At 44.9% G+C, this 20,272-nt stretch overlaps 1 protein-coding gene across 1 annotated transcript in view; it reads left to right on the top strand.

Moving 5' to 3' along the window:
• TNFRSF17 (TNF receptor superfamily member 17) overlaps nucleotides 1-20,272 on the top strand; it is a 122,564-nt gene extending 102,292 nt beyond the window's left edge. The window contains exons 3-6 of the mRNA XM_084881178.1: nucleotides 15,770-15,906; nucleotides 16,046-16,169; nucleotides 16,521-16,652; nucleotides 18,611-20,272. Of these exons, the coding sequence (XP_084737304.1) occupies nucleotides 16,052-16,169; nucleotides 16,521-16,652; nucleotides 18,611-18,894 (534 nt within the window). The 5' untranslated portion in view covers nucleotides 15,770-15,906; nucleotides 16,046-16,051 and the 3' untranslated portion in view covers nucleotides 18,895-20,272. The remainder of the gene's footprint in view (nucleotides 1-15,769; nucleotides 15,907-16,045; nucleotides 16,170-16,520; nucleotides 16,653-18,610) is intronic.

Genomic DNA, 20,272 nt, shown 5'->3' with positions numbered 1-20,272 from the left:
TACACAAATATACCTTCCTTTGTCTCCAAAATCAATAAACATATTTATAAGTATGAATCTATTAAAAACAACTAATTTAAGAAAAAAAAAGTTTAAGAAAATACTATGTTTGCCAGGTTGGTGTGGTTCAGGGGTTGAGTGTTGACCTATGAACCAGAAGGTCATGGTTTGGTTCCTGGTCAGAGCACATGGGCTCGATCCCCTGTGTAGGGTGTGCAAGAGGCAGCCGAACAATGATTCTCATCATTGATGTTTCTATCTCTCTCCCTCTCCCTTCATGTCTGAAATAAATAAAAATATATTTTAAAAAAGAAAAGAAAGTACCATGTTGACCTGTGTTGCCATCTTGACTGGAAGCTCTATGCATTTCCTAGCATACATCCTATATAATAAAAGCTGGTCAACTGGTCAGCTGTTCAGCCAATCAAAGTGTAATATGCTAATGATATGCTAAGTTTACTCAACCACTCACTATGACGTGCACTGACCACTAGGAGGCAGACGTTCTGACCAGAGGTTAGGTTGGCAGCTGGGGAGGTTGGACTCCAGCAGCAAGCTGGATCTCTCCCCAGTACTGATTGTGCACCAATGGGTCCTTCAGCTTGGCCTGCGCCTCTTGAAATTTGGGGCCCCTCAGGGGATGTTGGAGAGCTGGTTTTGACTCAATCCCACAGGGGGTGTGCCACTGTGGGATTGAGTCAGCCAGAAGCCAGGCTCATGGCTGGCGAGCACAGCAGCAGCAGTGGTGGGAGCCTCTCCTGCTTCCACGGCAGCACTAAGGATGTCTGCCAACGGTTCCTGGACTGTGAGAGGGCAAAGGCTGGGCTGAGAGGAAACCTCCCTCCCTCTGCCCCCGCCCCCCGAGTTCACGAATTTTGTGCACCAGGCCTCTATATAGAGTTAGTACATCTTTAAAAAATTTAAATTATAAGATCAAATTGTTGTGCAAGACTTTTATGAAGAACAGCATCTATTGGGTCCTGAGTGTTAGGTACTGAGCTACAACAATGTCTGTGGCAATTGTCCACAATGTCACTGAATAGTCTTTCCCTCTGAGCGGATCACTCCCACCTCACAGCCCCCATTGCTGGTGTTCTAAGTATTATCTCATTTAACTCCCACAACGACTCCTGTGATAGGTGATATCATAATTTGTTTCTCTTTTACAGAGTAGGTCATCTGACAAAGTCATGTGACTACTAACAGGTGCTTTGCCAGGATCCCATGATGCGATGACTCTAGGCAGAAATACTGCCTTTGGTTAGAAGTTGCCCTTGCATTGAAACGAGATCAAAGGTTAGGAAAAGAAATGTATTAGAAGTTGAAGCAAAAGAAGAAACATGCCGTGTACCTCCGCCTCCTGTGTCCCAGAGAGAGGGACAGTCACCTTGAGTCAGGGCAGGAATTCATGCTGCACATTTGGTTGGAGGCATCCGTTCCAGGGTGCTTTGTGACCCAGAGGAAATTTTGAGGGAGTTGAGTGTGATAAAATCACAATGCAGACCCCATCACAGACATAGCCACAAACTGCTTGAGGCTTCAGAGTCCTTCTCAAGGTTAATTTCCTCACTGCGATTTCTTTTTAAATCTTCACCACAAAGAAAGCAAGAGTGTCTGTGGAAAATACTATTGCTTTCAGATGTTCGAATGACTTCACAAAAGACACTGAGTCTGCTTAGGGGCCTAAACAACAGAAATTTATTTTCTCACAGTCCTGAAGGCTGGAAGCCCCAGACTAAGGCCACACAGGCTGGTTCCTCCTGAGCCTCTCCTGGGCTTGCAGGTGGCCGCCTTCTCACTGTATCCTCCTCATGGGGCCTCACTGGTGTGTGTGCATCCCTGGAATCTCTGTTACTAATATGGCATCATTCACATTGGCTCCACCCTAATAACCTAATTTTACCTTAGTAACTCCTTTAAAGACCCATCTGCAGATAGTCACATTCTGAGGGTGCTGTGTGTGTGTGTGTGTGTGTGTGTGTGTGAAAACTTGAACATATAAATTTGAGGGACACAGTTCAGCCCATAACACTCATTATTTAGATCATTTCACATCCTCCTTTGCTTCACTCCCTCGTTTCTCACCCTTGCTGCCCTGTTTGCATGTTCCAAATAAAATATTAACACATTCATTCTTGCCTCAGGGAATTTAGACTAATGTAGTGTAAGAGGAAAAAAAAACAAATTCACAGTTTAGCCTCAGATCTACATTCCATGTCACAAAGGAGTTAAGCGAAATAGTTTCCATCCTAAATTGGGTCATAACATTTCCTTGTTTAAAATGCACTGATGAGCCGAGACCGGTTTGGCTCAGTGGATAGAGCATCAGCCTGTGAACTGAAAGGTCCCGGGTTCGATTCCGGTCAAGGGCATGTACCTTGGTTGCAGGCACATCCCCAGTTGGGGGTGTGTAGGAGGCAGCTGATCCACGTTTCTCTTTCATCAATGTTTCTAATTATCTCTCTCCCTTCCTCTCTGTAAAAAAAATCAATAAAAAAATTATTTAAAAAAAATGTATTTTATTGATTTTTTACAGAGGGAGAGGGATAGAAAATTAGAAACATTGATGAGAGAGAAACATCGATCAGCTGCCTCCTGCACACTCCCCACTGGGGATGTGCCTGCAACCAAGATACATGCCCTTGACTAGAATCAAACCTAGGACCCTTCAGTCTGAAGGCCGATGCTCTATCCACTGAGCCAAACTGTTCAGGGCCAAATGTAAGTCTTGAAGCACCTTGTTCCTTCCACCCTACTTAAAGGTATGCAGCCATGAAAATGAGCTTCTCAGATCTCCTGCTGTGGCTGAGGAGAGTGGCTACAGGTTCAAGCCTCGGACTAATGAGAGGGCACAGTCCTCTCATGGCAGAGCCATGTGCAAGTCCGAGGGCAAAGCCATCCCAGCACAATTATAGCCAGAGGCTGTAGTTGTAAGCTTGACCTTATGGTCTGAACCAGTGGTCCCACGTGGCTGAGTGAGGTGGGCTTGATAAGTTCAGGTGCATGTAATTGAGTAGATTAGAACATTGTTAACATCTTGACTACACCCTTACTTTACCTAGTGGAATCTGGCTATAAAATAAAAACTAGGCTTGCAGGCAGGGTTGCTGTCTCTTCATCAGAGAAGCAGTTTTTATTCTCTTGCCTGTCTTTTCTAAATCCTTCACCGCCCCCACTCAGGTTCACCCTTGGCGATGCTGGCTTGGCACAGTGGCAAGTGGGATTGATGGCCCTGCTGCCAGTGGGTCCTCACAGGGCCCAGGTTTATCCTGACTTAGTCTGAATATGACATGGCCTTTCCTACTGGCAGATTCTCAGTCAGCACCACTGTCTGGAGGCTATGGAATGCCCAATCCGTGGGCACGGAATCCCACATGACAGCATTTAACCTGGGGATCTGCTTGGCAGTGAGGGAGACCCAGGAGTGGGCCCAGGACCACTGATCATGATATATTCTGATTCATAGGTCGACACTCAACCATTGAGCCATGCTGCCAGGTGCTCATGTTATATTCTGTACCATCTGGAGCATATGGCTCGCGAGCTGCAGTTTGCCGCTCTGTTGACTGATGAGTTTGCCGACCACTGATCTGGAGCAGCTGTCCCATAGAGAGTTGCATGGCTGAGCCAGCTGACATGCTGTGCTCTGAACGACGGGCTATCATCCTCCAGGAAGCAGCACGTGCTTTAAACCAGAGACCGCTCTGTGGTCCAATAGGAGGAGTGCACAAGTCCAGGAGCCGAGGAAAAGAAGCAGGAATGATCCACTTAGCATCACTCGCAATGATCCACTGGAGATGCAGCAAGGGTCTCGTTGAAGTCCAAGCTGTTCCAGGACACGTGGGCCACCTGTCCCCAGGCCAGCAGGAGAAAAGGGAAAGCACCATACAGTGGGGGTAATTGGTGCTGATCAGCAGGCAGAGGCAGGGCTGCTCCTGAGCATCAGGGCCAGGGAGGAAGCCCAGGTGATCTACTTGGGGCCTCCTGGCTCTCCTTGCCCCATTGAAACTGTGGATGACCTGTGCAGTGACTGCTCCTTGGAGGACCCCCAACTAACAATGGGTTTCTTTTCCCTCCCCACTCACTGACCTTATTTCAGTTTGTATCTGCGTGCCATGCTTTTTCTGTAACAGCACTTTCATAATTGTCTGTACTTTATTAATTATTTCTTCTGTTTCCACCACCACACTGTAAACTCCATTAGGGCAGGAACTACATCTGAAATAAGCTCACTGTGGTACCTCGGTGCCTGGCATGGTGCCTCGTATGTACTGAGCACGCGATTGATTCACACTTACGAAATGGGAGTATTGGTCATCTAATGCTGCCGACACTGCTGTCAGCATGTTCTCTGTCTGTCTTGTGATTGTTGGTGTTTAGAGTGGAGACAACAAGTGTCACAGGGAGGAATCAGTGAACTGAAAAACAAGGAAGCAAACTTCCCTGACACAGTGAGCAAACACCCTGAGATCAGAAGGAAGCCACTTTGAAAAAGTCTAAAGAGCTGACTGAATGTGGCACTTGGGTTAGGGCCTAGAGGAAGCAGCTCAGAGGAAGCACCTTCAAAGGCAATCTTCCTGGAAAACGAGCAGAGGGCCTGAGACGAGGCCCCAAATCAAATTAGCCTTTTCATGTCCACGGGCAATCAAGGCTTCTGAGGGACGTGCAGAGATCTGAGTATCGGGGAGGGAAGGAAGGTCCCAGATGTTGGCATTGGAATCTGCCAGTGCAGGGCTCCTCAGCGGGGCTTCTGAGCTCTTTTGAGCTCTGCACTTTATTAGATTTTGGCTCTGAGCTGTTTCATCTCCTCCAGCTCCCCTTAGCACAAGGCCTGACTCCTCCCTCTTCCCCCCCACCATTTCCAGTTGAAGAAGAAACAAGACCATCTGCAGTTTATGGGTATACCCGAGGGCCAATGTTTCTGGCTTAGTGTTTGCTGTTCCTTTGTGCTCTTGTTAGTTCTGTGTTCTTTTGCGTTTCCTTTCATTTTGAACTGCAGTACACTAGAAAGGACTTGTTTGCTAATATCTAGTTCTCATAAAGGAGTTTTTAGTGGCAGTGAAGAGGCAGTGTGGCTTAGTGGTTAATACTATGGCTTTGGACTCTATCAGTCAGGATAGACCAAGTCATGCTGCAGTAACAAGTAACAACCAAATCTCATACACACAATGTGTCTGTCTTAGCTCAGGCTGTTAGACAAAATATCAAAGGCTAGATAGCCAAACAACAGAAACGTATTTCTCACAGTTCTGGAGGCTGGAAGACTAAGACCAAGGTGCCAGCAGATTTGGTGTCTGTTGAACGCCCTGCACCTAGAGCCTCTTCACTGTTTCTCCCAAACTGTCTGATGTCTCTTCTTGTATGGGCACGAATCCCAGCATGGGGCCTCCCGCCCTTCTGATCTCATCTAAACCTAATCACTTCCCAAAGGCCCCATTTCCAAATATCATCACATTGTGTGTATGTGTGTGTGTGGGGGGAGGGGTTGGCGCCTGAACATATTAAATTTTTTTTTGAAAAACAAACGTTAAGACCATAATGGTGTCCCTCCTGGGCCAGTCAGTTCCTCGCTTCATCCTCCTCCCATTGAAACCGAGGCCGACAGAACTGTCATCTGGGGCATTGCCGTTCACCATGACAGAAAGAAAGAGAATGTGGTGAATCAAGGACAGGTCCTGAAAGCTTCTGCCTTCACGTCAGACATGCCCCTCTGCTCCCATTTCCTTGACCAAAAAGCAGGTTGCACATCCACACGTAACTTCAAAGAGGGCCATGGGAGGAAGGTACAATCCTGCCCTGAGCTCAGGAGAGAACTGTATTATTGGGAACAGCTCCGGATCACCTGAGTCACACAGTATTGATATTGCTGTGAAGGTATTTTCTAGATGTGACTAATAGTTAAGTCAGCAGACCCTGAGGAAAGCAGATTGCCCTCCATAATGTGGGTGGGCCTCATCCAATCAATTGAAGCCTCAAGAGCAAAGACTGAGGCTTCTCAAGAAAGAAGGAATTTGGCCTCAAGACTGTAACATGAAGCCGAAACCGGTTTGGCTCAATGGATAGAGCGTAGGCTTGGGGACTGAAGGGTCCCGGGTTCGATTCCGGTAAAGGGCACGTACCTTGGTTTCGGGCATATCCCCAGTAGGGGGTGTGCAAGAGGCAGCTGATCGATGACTCTCTCTCATCGATGTTTCTAACTCTGTATCTCTCTCCCTTCCTCTCTGTACAAAATCAATAAAATATATTAAAAAAAAAAAGAAAAAAAGACTGTAACATGGAAGCCCTAGGAAGCCCTACTTGAGTTTCCAGACTGCCTGGCTTGCCCTGTGGATTTTGGACTCAAGATTGCAATATTAACTCTTTCCAGAATTTTCAGCCTGCTGGCTTGCCCATTATTTCAGAATTGCCAGCTCTCACAATTGCATGTGCCAGTTCCCTAGAATATGCCTGTCTGTCTGTCTGTATGTATCCATCTATCTGATCTCCAATGGGCTCAGCTCTCCTGTAGGACCTTTAAAAAAAAAAAAAAAAAAAAAAAAAAAATATATATATATATATATATATATATATATATATAATTGATTTTTTACAGAGAGGAAGGGAGAGGGATAGAGAACTAGAAACATCAATGAGAGAGAAACATAGATCAGTTGCTGGGGATGTGCCTGCAACCAATGTACATGCCCTTGACCGGAATCGAACCCGGGACCTTTCAGCCCCCAGACCGACGCTCTATCCACTGAGCCAAACCGGTTTCGGCATGTAGGACCTTGACTGGCATAGTTATATCCCAATTATAGAACTGCCCTCACACTATGCCAACATCCAGTCCAGAGCAAAGCCCATTTCCTTGAAACTTCTCCCAAATCACCTAACTCAAGTCCAAATCCTATAATAAGGACTTTCTAACCTCCAATGGATCACCTAGGATGCTTCATGACTTTTCAGGCCCAGGGAAAAATGAAAATGCAGGGCCCTTGTGAAAAAATTACTAAGAGTTTCAAGATGACAACAGCAGAGCATTCAATTTGAGTACAAGACCTGTGACCTGTTCTATTGATCCAGCCTGCATGCTCTCACAATCCAGGACTGCTGGCTCCCAACTGCTCACCTGCCTACCTTCCTGATCGCCCCTAACCACTTCTGCCTGCCAGCCTGATCACCCCCTAATCACTCCCCTGCCAGCCTGATTGATGTCTAACTTCTCCCCTGCCAATCTGTTTGCCCCTAACTTCTCTCCTCTGCAGGCCTGGTCACCCCTAACTGCTTTCCCCTGCAGGCTTGATCACCCCCAACTGCCCTCCCTTGCAGGCCTGGTCCCTCCCAACTGCCCTCTTCCACAATTGTGGGAGGAGCTGGGGAGGTGAGGACCAGAGGAGTCACCTACCAGTTGATCTGAGAGATCAGAAACATTCAGTTGCTAACATGGGGTTGTGAAGGGAACTTTTAGAATGGTCCAGGTTTCCATGGTGTAGCTCTGTGAATCAGGAACCAAGCGATTTGGTGGTGGGACTGGGGCCACTATTGGTCAGCAGGGCCAGCAGTTGGGAAGAAAGGCTGGAAGTGGAGCAAAGGAGGTTGAGCATATACTTGAACCTATGAGACATCTTCGTGACCATCCATCACTGCATGCAATGCTGTCCTTCAGAGAATAGTGGGTGCTGTTTCCCACTTGTTTTCCAAGTCTCACATGTGTTTCTCTTTGTCCAACTCTTTCCTGAAACCATACAGAGATGGCGATTTGGGGAGACACAATTCCAAGAGTACTTAAGTGGACATAACACAAATTAGTACAGAGGTTATTCAAAGAAACTAAAAGAAGGCAAGGCTTGGATGTGTAGTCAAGGGTCTTGGGAATGGTTAATTTTATATGTCTACATGGCTGGTCCATGGGCTGTCCCGTTAGTTGGCCAAACATTATGTTGGGTGTGTTTTGGATGAGATTAACATTTGAATGGCTAGACTGAATAAAGCAGATTGCCCTCCCTAAGGTGGGCGGCCTCATCAAATAAGTTGAAGACCTGAATGGAATACAGAGGTTGACACTCCCTTGAGTAAGAAGGAATCCTCCTGCCTGACTATAGAGTTGGGACATTGGTCTTTTCCTGCCTTTGGACTCAAACTAAAACACTGGCTCTTGGACTAGAAAATACACCATTGTCTACCCTGGTTTTTGATCTTTAGACTGAGACTGCAGCTACACCATGGACTCTCTCTCTCTCCAGCTTGCCAACCTTAGATCTGAGGCCTTCACAAGCCTTCAAAATTGTGTGAACCTATTTCTTGTAATAAATCTCATTCTCGCCGAGACCGGTTTGGCTCAATGGATAGAGCATCGGCTTGGGGACTGAAGGGACCCGGGTTTGATTCCGGTCAAGGGCATGTACCTTGGTTGCGGGCATATCCCCAGTAGGGGGTGTGCAAGAGGCAGCTGATCGATGACTCTCTCTTATTGATGTTTCTAGCTTTCTATCTCTCTCCCTTCCTCTCTGTACAAAATCAATAAAATATATTTAAAAAAAAAATAAATCTCATTCTCTCTCTATATATACATCCTATTTCCCCGGAGATCCCTAATACAGGCCTTTCTGAGTAAAAGAAATCTACTTGGAAGTTCTTGGAAGAAATTGTGTACTTTTGGTTTGGATTTAATTGCTAAAGGTCAAAGCATGCTGTTGTGGAAACTTGCTTGTAGTTGAGTCATTTTGGAAAAAGAATCTTTTAGTTGGATGGAATTTTCCTTGCAGAACATGCTAATGGCTTTGGACATTTGAGGCAGCATATCTTTGCTTCTTTGGAGCTGTGAGTGCGTGCTGAAGCTTGAAGATGACGCGGGAGGCTTTCTTTCCTCTCTGTTCTGTGAAGAGGGAGGTCAAGCCTCGCACCCTTTTGGTGATGTTATTACATGAACACACGCTTTCATGAAACATGTAAACATCATTTTTTTAAAAAACCAGGCTACTTCTGTTTTACTGTGGTTCTGCTAAGTCCCAAAATTACAGTCTTTGAGAACTGGAGGGAATCATGGAAATAAAGTTGTCAAAATTTTTCCAAATTGTGTTCCATAGAACACCTATTCCTAAAATGCTCATAGGTGGACCTTGAAAAAAAGGGATTCTATGACCAAGTAGGCTTGAGAAGGGCAGCGCACACTCCCCTTTTGGAGAATCAAACTGCACATTAATAAAGTTTGAATTGAGTCCGGCCAGCATGGCTCAGTGGTTAAGCATCGACCTGTGACCCAGGAGGTCACGGTGGGATTCCTGGCCAGGACACATGCCTCTGTTTCAGGCAAGATCCCCAGTGGAGGGCGTGTAGGAGGCAGCTGGTCAGTGATTCTCTCTCTCATCATTGATGTTTCTATCTCTCTCTCCTTCTCCCTTCCTCTCTGAAATCAATAAAAATATATTAAAAAATAAATTAAAGAATAAAGTTTGAGAGACCTCTTAGTCTTTGAGGTGGAGACGTCAAGTTAGGCCATGGGAAGTGGATCTGGATTTCAGGGGCAAGGTTGGAGTTGGATACATAGGTTTTGAATCTAACGTGTTTAAAACCGTGAGAGCAGATGACATTTCTCAGGAGAGTTTAGAAGAAATAAGAGTATGTGAGGTCTGGAGATGCCGTAGCTCGCAGGTGAACGTGAGGGAGGACCTGAGGATGGAGCCAAGACTCAGAAGATGGCATTGCTGAGCCAAGTGACCAAGAGAAACCAGGATACTGTTGGCCCTAACTCAAGCCACTAAAGCTGACTTTACCATTGAACGTGTCAGCTACAATGCCAGAAAATTCTTTACGTTTTTATGTCACATCTCATGGGAAGAGTTCTGACTACTAGGACATTTCCCAACCTCTTTTGCACCTTCATCTCTGTCTCCTCCTAGTGTCTGTCTCCCCATCCGCTTGCCTGTCATGGAGGAGAATCAGCTGAACCTAAGATGTCACCCCACCTCGAGGTGCAAGGGGAGAGCACATCTTACCCCAGCCAGCGTCGATTGTCAACATTTCAGGGATGAGTGGAGGAATCAGTTAAGAATTGGGTAACGCAGTTAAGGATTTTATTTTTACTTTTGGGTTGTTGGCAACCAGCCAAAACCGACTGGCTAATTTAAGCCAAAAAAAGGGGATTTTATTGGGTGATTCACGAGGCTGCCCCACAAAAATCAAAGACAGAGCTGAGCAAGCCGCACAGCAGACTGGAGATGGGCGGAGCCAGAGTCGCTTGGGGAAGCTCTCTGGGCCATTTCCAAATGGTGTGGCTATAAGGCCAGCACTCTCGGTGTTCAAGTTTGAGATGACCAGGACAGAGAATAGACTTGAGGGGTGACAGGGTATGGCAAGGAGAGAGAGAAGGCAAAGGCCTTTGGCCTGGCTCCTGCCAGTACACTCTGCATGTCTGAAAGGCTTAGGGACTGGCCAAGAAGGGTCTTCTATAAACTCTGAGGAAGGAGCCACCCCTGGGCCTCTCCAGGTTGCCTATGGCCTAGAGGTGATGAAGAATAACCTCTGTGTCCAGCCAGTGTGGCTCAGTGGTCGAGCATCAACCTATGAACCTGGTTACGGTTCGATTCCCAGTCAGGACCTATGCCCAGGTTGTGGGCTTGATCCCTAGTGTGGGGTGTGCAGGAGGCAGCCCGTCAATGGCTTCCTCCCATCATTGATGCTTCTCTCTCTCTCTTCCCTCTCCCCTCCTCTATGAAATCAATTAAAAATTAAAAATTAAAATAAATAAAAAGAATAACCTCTGTGGGCGTCAGTGTTCTTAAGGCCCAGTGAGTGCACCTGGGGAAAGGCTTCCTTCAGTGCTTTTGGTGTTCAGGCATCACGCTGTCCCAGATTCTGCCCAGGCTGGTGTTTCTGACATCTTTATTCTTTTTATTTTTTTATTTTATTGATTTTTAAAAATTTTTTTCAGAGAGGGAGAGGGAGAGAGAGTTAGAAACATCAATCAGCTGCAACTACTGGGGGTGTGCCCACAACCTGGGTACATGCCCTTGACCGGAATTGAACCTGGGACCTTTCAGTCCGCAGGCCAACGCTCCATCCACTGAGCCAAACTGGTTAGGGCGTGACATCTTTACTCTTTATTCTTTTTTCCTTAGTGTGTGCTTTCAGCCTTAGGAAACCTTCTGAATCCCGGAGAGAATCCAAGATGGCAGCATAGGTAACACCTAACTGCAGCCTCACATAACAATTTCAATAAAATACAACTAAAATACAAAATGGACATTACCCAGAACTACAGGAAAGTCGACTGACTGGAAATTCTACAACGAGAAGGAAAGAGAAAACCAGAAGGAAAATCAGACGAGCTGTAAAAGCCTAAGGTACAGAGACATGGTGTGCACTTGGGGAAAGGACAGAGCCAGAGAGGAGGGGGAGGCTCAGTGCCTGGCTGGCGTACCCTAGCAGGAAGGAGATAAAAGCTCCGGACTATGCTGAACCCCAGATACGACAGCACTGAATCCCAGTTCTAGGCCAGACCCTGGGGACCCAGGCTCATACAGGGGGAGCCTGGGGTGTTAGGCGGAATCTCAGGGGAGCGGCGAAAGGCAGTCCTGGAGGCGCATACATTGCACGCAGAGGACGGACCATTGATTGCTGCTAGATTGCCCTAGCGGGAAGGAGACAAAAGCTCCGGACTGCACTGAACCCCAGTTCCAGGTGCATTGGGGGAGAGCCTAGACTGTTTGGTAGCGCGCAAAACCAGAGGGCACCTTACTCTCAGAGGTGCTTGCAACGAGTACTGAAGGACCCTGAGGAATACTGAGACTCAGGAGCCTCATAGGGTGTGGCTGACAGAAGCCAAGGCTGTAGGCTCCACCCTGAAACTCCGCCTTATCCAAGCTGAACACAGAGACTTTTAAGGCTACCAACTCAGGGAAGCTGCGAAAATGCTGAGACAAGGAAACAGATCACAAACAAAAGAAATGGAGGACAAAAAGCGACTGGCTATAGAGTTCAAAACCACGCTTATAAGGTTTTTCAAGAATTTCCTATGGTAGATAAAATAAACGATACCTATGAGGATATGAAAAGGGATCAACTAGAAATAATAAGGGATCAACAAGAAATAATAAGGGATCAACAAGAAATAAAGAATACAATGTCTGAAATAAAAAATATTATACAGAGTCCTAAAAACAGAATGGAAGATCGCAAGAATCAAGTAAAAGATTTGGAACACAAAGACCCAGAGGACACTCCTCCGCAGAAGCAAGAAGACAAGAGAATCCAGAAAGTTGAAGGTAATGTAAGAAAACTCTGGGACAACTTCAAGCTAACCAACCTCAGAATTATGGGGGTCCCAGAAGAAGAGAGAGAGCAAGATACTGAAAACATACTGAAAGAAATAGTGACAGGAAACCTTCCTTTTTCACTCCACTTCCTTTTGTCCTCGAAGTTCCCACCCGCTAGAGCCTGAGTGTTCGTCCCCACCCCCCAACTCATGTGTTGAAAATTAATCCCCCATGTGATGGTAATGGGAGGTGGGGGCCTTTGGTAGGTCAGGGGGGTGGAGCCATGATGAACTGGATTAATGACCTTATAAAAGAGGCTCCAGAGAGATCTCTGCTCCTTCTGTCCTGGGAGGTTATAGTGAAAAGATGGCTATGCAGTGGGCTCCCACCAAACACTAAATCTGCTGGTACCTTGACTTTGGACTTGCAGGCTCCAGAACTGTGAGAGATAACTTTCTGTTATTTCTAAACCACCCAGTCTGAACAGACTAAGATACCCCCCTCCCCCCCTTTAAAAAAAGGATTCTTATTTTAAAAATAATCCTTATTATTAAAAAATAATTATTCAGCTGAAACCGGTTTGGCTCAGTGGTAGAGCGTTGGTCTGCGGACTGAAAGGCCCCAGGTTCGATTCCAGTCAAGGGCATGTACATTGGTTGCGGGCACATCCCCGGTAGGAGGTGTGCAAGAGGCAGCAGGTCGATGTTTCTCTCTCATCGACGTTTCTAGCTCTCTATCACTCTCTCCTCCTCTCTGTAAAAAATCAATAAAATATATTAAAAAAATAATAATTTATTCAGTCCTGGTCAGGCAGCTCAGTTGGTTAGAGTGTTGTCCTGATATTCCAAGGTTTCAGGTTCCAATGAATGCATAAATACCCTGTTTCCCCGAAAATAAGACAGTGTTTTATATTAATTTTTGCTCCCAAAGATGCGCTAGGTCTTATTTTCAGGGGATGTCTTATTTTTCCATGAAGAAGAATACGGTACACATTTATTGTTAAATGAAAATAAAGGACATTTATTACCTGTATACGGTACGGTAGTACGGTAGTTGTTAACACAAACAGACAAACTGTGAATCCTACAGTATCAAGAATTTACTCATTTATTCAATGACAATCATCTTCTGGAACATCATCATAACAATCCAATTCCTGAATTTCCTGGTGAATTTCTTGTGGCTCCATTTCTTTCAGAATCAGTGGACCAAATCTCTCATGTTTAGCCTAGGCGGGGGCATTATTTTCGGGGGATGCCTTATATTTCACTCAGAAGGAAACCTGTAAGTAGGTCTTATTTTCGGAGGATGTCTTATTTTCAGGGAAACACGATAAGTGGAACAACAATGTGGTGTTTCTCTAAAAAAAAATCAATTAAAAAAATTTTTAAAAAGTATCCAAATAGTACCAAAGATTTTTCAATGCAGTCTTTTCCCTGTGCTGCTTCCTATCTCTTGCCAGAAGCAATTACTATCAGTGTGTTGTGTATATTTCCAGATGTAGCTAGCCTATGTCTGTCTCTCTATATAAACCCAGCTATTTTATTTGTAAACACAGAAGAGCAGATTATACATACTGTTCAGTACCTTTCATTTTCTGCTCAGTAATGTGTCACTCATATTGATACACATCTGTCTCACCCTCACCTCTGTGGCTAAATAGTTAGAGTGTTGACCTGTGGACTGAAGAGTCCCAGGTTCAATTTAGGTCAAGGCCATCTACCTGGGCTGCAGGTTCATTCCCTGGTCCTTGTTGGAGTGGGTAAGGGAAGCAACCAATTGATGTCTCTTTCACGTTGTTGTTTCTCTCTCTCTCTCTCTCTCTCTCTCTCTCTCTCTCTCTCTCTCTCTCTCCACTTCTCTTTCTCCCTTCCACTCTCTAAAAAATCAATGGGAAAAATATCCTCAGTTGAGGATTAATAAAACCAAATGAAAAACCAAAACACTCTTGTCTCATTCTTTTTGATGGCTGTGTAGTATTCCACTTCGAGGCTCCCATTGACGGGCAGGCTTTTGAAAATACAAATGATACTGCAGTGAACACCCTTGTACCTGGTACATGTTACTTCAGGCACCTAAGTAAGCACATCTGTCTTACTTAGTATTACATATGTCTCTCTCTCTCTCTCTTTTTTTTTTAATTGTTTAAAGTATTACATAAAGTATCCTTTTTACCCCTCTTCCCCCAACAGTGCTTTCTTTTCCAAGAGTTATCAAAGCTTTGTTCTTCCAGTTTCCACCAGACTTCCCAGGCATTGCCCACATTGACTGCCTCCTCTTGTTTGTTTTTTTGTTAATTCTTACCCAAGCATATTTTCCCATTGATTTTTAGGGAGAGTGAAAGAGAGAGGGAAAGACAGAGAAAAACATCAATGTGAGAGAAACACATTGATTGGTTGCCTCCTGAATGAACCCTGACCAGGGCCTGGGCTGGGGAGGAGCCTGCAACCTAGATACATGCCCTTGACCAGAAGCGAACCCGGGACCCTTTGGTCTGAAGGCTGATGCTCTATCTACTGAGCCAAATCGGCTGACTGCCTCCTCTTTCTCTCTACTTTCTAAATATATACAATATGGTTTCTATCCGCTGACACCCCCAAAGGCTACCAATGACCTTAGAGTTTCACCTCTGACTTTTCTATAAACTTTGACCCTCACTACTCATCCTGACCTGAAACTCCCTTTCTGCCTGGCTGTTTTGGCGAGACAATCTTTGACCTCCTCTCCCTCTAATCATGCTTTTCCTGTGAGCCTTTACCTGCTTTCCAAAAGTCCCATTTTCACTGGTGCTTGAGGGAGGGGAACCTGCTGGGCCAGTTCTTTCAGCTTCTGGCTATCCCACACAGGCTTCTGCCTGGACCCCAGAGGAATGGAGGTTTTGATCAATGCCCAAGTCCAAACTCTCTTCAAGGCTCAAGTCCTTCATAAAAAAAAAAAAAAAAAAAAAAAAAAAAAAAAAAAAAAAGGTGCTATCCCGGCCAGTGTGGCTCAATGGTTGAGAGTCATCCTATGAACTAGGAGGCCTTGGTTAGATTCCCAGTCAGGGCCCATGCCTGATCCCCAGTAGTGGGCATGCAGGCGGCAGCTGATCAATGATGTTTCTCTCTATCCCTCTCTCTTCCTCTCTCTCTAAAAATCAAGAAAGAAATTTAAAAATACTCCAAACATATCTTTCTCTTCAACTCTCAGGCCAGTTTAGCTTTTTCCCGAGACTTCCCTCTTTCGGTCAGAATTCTGGAATTCTGCCTATGTTCACAACCTGGTAGGCATGCTTGATACCCCTTTTCCCCTTTCACACTCCATCAGTTCCAACTACGCATTGGGGTTCCATGTGTGAATTTCGATCTCCTCTGTGAGGGGCACAGGCTTTGTCTTACCCAGCACCCTGGGGCCTGCCACACAGCTCCGCTCATAAACAGATGCACCGGAACATGGTTATAGAACCTTCTGCCTGGTGCTTCAGGCTTATCTATGTCTTGCAACTGTCACCTGGCTGAGACCTTGTCGCTATAAATAAGCCGTTTCTGTTTCAGGTACGGCTTGCCCTTGATATTGACGCGCCATCTCGTCCCCACCCAAGCCTCAAACTATGAAAAGGGAATGAGAGTTGGTATTCAAATCCTTGGCTGCAGTACAGAAAAGCATCCCCTATAAGCCCAGAGCCATCGAGGTGAACTTCTTTTATTTCCTCGAAGTTGTTGGACATTGTAGCTACTCTCCTTCCACTGGCTGGGGAATTCTCCAAGAGATTCTACTTGTCTTTCCATGCGGTTCTCTCTGTGGTTTTTTTGTTTCTTTTTGTGATCAAGTTCCAGATGGCTCAGCAGTGCCTCCAAAATGAATATTTTGACAGATTGCTGAATGCTTGCAAATCGTGTCGCCTTCGGTGTGCTAATACCCCTCCTCTCATATGTCAGCGTTTCTGCAATACAAGTAAGTACCACTGCTTGAACAATTATTCGTTGGTGTGCAGTAAAGTATTCTCTCTATACTGAGTGCTTATTCAAAGAATAAACATTACAGGGAAGGGGGTGAAATATTGTGAATCCAAAAGGAGAAAGGTAATGAGGCCGTTATTTAAATGCCAACAGGAATGATTATTCAGAGCTGAACTCAAATTTTATTCAGCACTGTTAGCAACCCCGTATTTTATCAACTCTTCTAATTAAGTGTTATTTAGAATTGGAAAGTCAATGCTGATGAATGAGGGGGAATTGGGTAGCAAATAATCTTTACTTGATGTTACCAGTTAATTCTCTCTCTCTGACATTGCTTTTAACTCAGTGAAAGGAACAAATACCATTCTCTGGACCTGTTTGGGCCTGAGCTTGCTGTTGTCTTTGACAATTTTCGTGCTGATGATCTTGCTAAGGAAGATGAGCTCTGAACCTTCAAAGGACGAATTTAGAAGCACAGGTTAGTCTGGTGGCCAATCTTAGAAATCTGTTTCTCAGAGGTGGCTTTTTCGAGTTTCAGTTCCTCTTTCTTTTTTTACATTGAAGATTTTATTAGGTTGGAGCCCTTTTGAGTGTGTCAGAGGACAGATATGTCAAATGCACTTCTTGGTTGAAGGGAGCTGTCTTCTCTCCTTGTTTACACCTTCTTTGCAGGTGTCCTACAGTGTCAGTCTTCTCCCGCGTTCTTCCCTTGAAAATCACTCTTTTGAATTACCACAGCTTTCTTGGGAGACGTCCATTTTTTAAAAACAGTATATTTTATTGATTTTAGAGAGGAAGGGAGAGGGAGAGAGAGATAGAAACATCAATGATGAGAGAGAATCATTGCTTGGCTGCCTCCTGCATGCCCCCCACTGGGGATTGAGCCCGCATCCCAGGCATGTGCCCTTGGCTGGAATCGAACTTGGAGCCTTTCAGTCCACAGGCCAACACTATCCATTGAGCCAAACCATCTTTTTGATCAAAATTCACACATTGACTAAATGTTACTGCTAGCCAGGTCTGCTACTACCGTATCAGGAAAGGTGTATTTGGCACGCTCCGTGGCCACATGTTTAATATGAATATGTGCTATTTGCTTGGGTGAACATTTTACTGTTGAAAAATGTTAGAACTGAATAACCAGTTGCTCCTGGATTATGTAAGCAATCACCTCAAAGATTAGCATCTTTATAATCAGTAGAGAACCAGCCCCAGAGGACTGAATGTTCCGGAGAAGTGATTGTTCCTTACACCCTCAAGGTCTGAAGGGCTTCTTAAGATAAAACTACTTCTGCGGCACCTTTGCTGACAATCTGATTCTCAAACACTCTGCAGCCCTTGCCCTATTTCTTTCTGCATTTTTGTGCATAATCTGCAAAGCATCCACCTTATTCACTCTCCTGTGCATAAGGAGAGGTAAATGGTTGTCCTATATAATGTTACTCATTTTTATTTTTGTTTTGCTTGGAACTTGAGAAACAGGTGGGGAAGAACTTCTAAGTGTGGTGTTTTGGAAGATTGAATTACACTGTGGAAGGTTGGGGAAATAGTAAAACATCTTCACAGGCATATGGTGGGGGCATAATGGAGACTCCTTCCTTATGTGATCATGGAGAGTCATTACACTTTTTTATGTTTTTATTTTTATTTATTTATTTTTTAAAAATATATTTTATTGATTTTTTACAGAGAGGAAGGGAGAGAGAGAGTCAGAAACGTCGATGAGAGAGAAACACCGACCAACTGCCTTCAGGGGATGTGCCCGCAACCAACATACATGCCCCTGACTGGAATCGAACCAGGGACCTTCAGTCCGCAGACAGACACTCTACCACTGAGCCAAACCAGTTTCGGCTCATTACACTTTTTTAATCTGACACAAAATGTGAAAAGAGAAGCATCTTTACTTGGAATTCTAAGGTGTTCCTATAGGCTGATTTTGGTGTGCTGTAACAGATGGTAATTTGTGTAAAATAAGATCAAGGCCAGTCTAGATTTGTATGCAAAATCACTTGATTTTTTAAAATACTTTAATTTTTTTTTAATTCAAGAGCGAGATCGAGAAAGAGACATTGATGTGAGAGAGAAATATCTATTGATTGCCTCCCGCACACTGGGAATTGAAACTGCCACCTCTTGGTGCACGGACAAGACTTCTCTACCAGCTGAGCCACATGGGCCAGGGCAATCCCTTGATTTTTAAATGTGGGTCAACATAAGCAAACACATAAAAACACTCTATGCCCTAAAGCATGTCTTTGAGCCTCTTGTGTCCAGTGGCCTGTTAGTTCCTGACTTCTAGAGTAGGACATACTCATTTGTTTTGTAGGGAAAGATTTGTCTGGCACGGCTTTCGGCCTGAGGTGTACTACTAAGACTGCCATGACCACACCCCCTGGGAAGTTCAGGTTAACTTTTCTGTTTCTGTGTAATCAGGATCACCTCTTCGGAACGAGGCAAATGCTGACCTGGATGGTAGAGAAGATAGCAGGACCGGTGAGGAAATTTTTTCCAGAAGCCTGGAGTACACAGTAGAAGACTGTACCTGTGAAGACTGTGTCAAGAGCCAACCAAAGGTCGACTCTGACCATTTCTTTCCGCTCCCCGCAATGGAGGAAGGCGCGACTATCCTTGTCACCACAAAAACGAACGACTACTGCAGTGGCCTGCTAGCTGTTGAGAGTCTCACAAGGATGGAGAAATCCATTTCCACCAGATAATTAACCATTTTGAGCCATGCAGAGCTACTTTGAGAATCTTTTGTCCGAGGAAAGGATGGTGTATCAGGCCTCTTTAGGATGGTTATCAGTGGCCCATAGAGCTTTCTGTCCTCTAATTCTAGAAAATCATTGTGTTAGATATATTTCTCTGTCTTACTGTTGGGAGCTTAACCGCGGAAACATTATTGGTTTCGATGATTAAATTCTTGACTCACTGAAAAAAAAAGGACTGCATTGTGTAGATCCCATAGCGACACCTTTCTGCGGCTGGACCACTTCCCTCCTCTACAGGCACAGATGCACTTCAGAACAGACTGAATTTTTCTCTTTATGGTAAAGGCAAACAAGGTTATTTTGCGTACTTCTGTAGACAGGAGAAGCCTAGAGTCAGCTGTGCTAATTCAGTGTGCAATGACCTTGTGAGTTTCCAGCCTACTGGAGGCCTCAGGCATTATTATAATCATATAAATATGGGTAGAATTACAAACGGTGATAGGTATACTTTTTAGACCCAAATGCAGGTAATGATGATTGCTAACACTTATATAGTTGCTAACGTGCAGGGACTGTTCTAAGTGCTTTACCTGTACTCACTCATTTAATTGCATTCAACAAACTACAAGTGGGCGGACCACCATCATCTCTATTTTACAGATTATGACAGAAACGAAGGGAGAGCAAAGTCACATAGCCATTAAATGGCAAAGCCATGATTGAAACCCAGACATCTTGATCTATTTTTTTTTCTTTTTCTCTCCACATCAACCTAGTTCCATGTCTGAGTTCCCCATCTGTTTGGGTTACAGTCTTAGTCATTATAGGGGGAGGATTTCTCTTTTGGGGTTGAGCAAAGGTCTTGGGGTTGTGCACAGCTCCTTATGGAAAGGCTATCCAACAGGTGCTGCACTGTGATCATCGATTGACTTTGATCATTAACATGCCCACTGACACCACAGCATAGATCTTTAAGGTCTTGGGGCTCTGTGGCTTTTGTGTCAGGCTTGGGATATGGGGAACCTTGGCGGGATCTTTTTACCCATTTGGGACTCATCGTGGCTCCCTTTCAAGCCCTTGAGGGCCACAGGAGACAAACCAGTATAGTGGTTAAGGCTCTGGCTCTTAGAGCCCGACTGCCTGGGTTTGAATCCTGGCTCTGTTAGTAGAAGGTGATAGACCTTGGGTGACTATAAGAAAGATACTTAACTACTGTATGTTCCATAAACACACAACATTCCCCCCCCCATAAAAGTATTTGGTTTATAATAAGCAATTTGGTTAGTCACACTGCTCTGATGATTTTTATTAGTTCCTTTGAGGTTGAGTCTCTCTGAGGGCAGGCACACACTCCTTTACTATTATATTGCTCTTAATCCCCTCA

This window comes from Pipistrellus hanaki (assembly GCF_964339955.1).
Source record: "Pipistrellus hanaki genome assembly, chromosome: 4".
NCBI classification, from domain to species: domain Eukaryota; kingdom Metazoa; phylum Chordata; class Mammalia; order Chiroptera; family Vespertilionidae; genus Pipistrellus; species Pipistrellus hanaki.
This window is presented reverse-complemented; position numbering and strand designations above follow the sequence as displayed.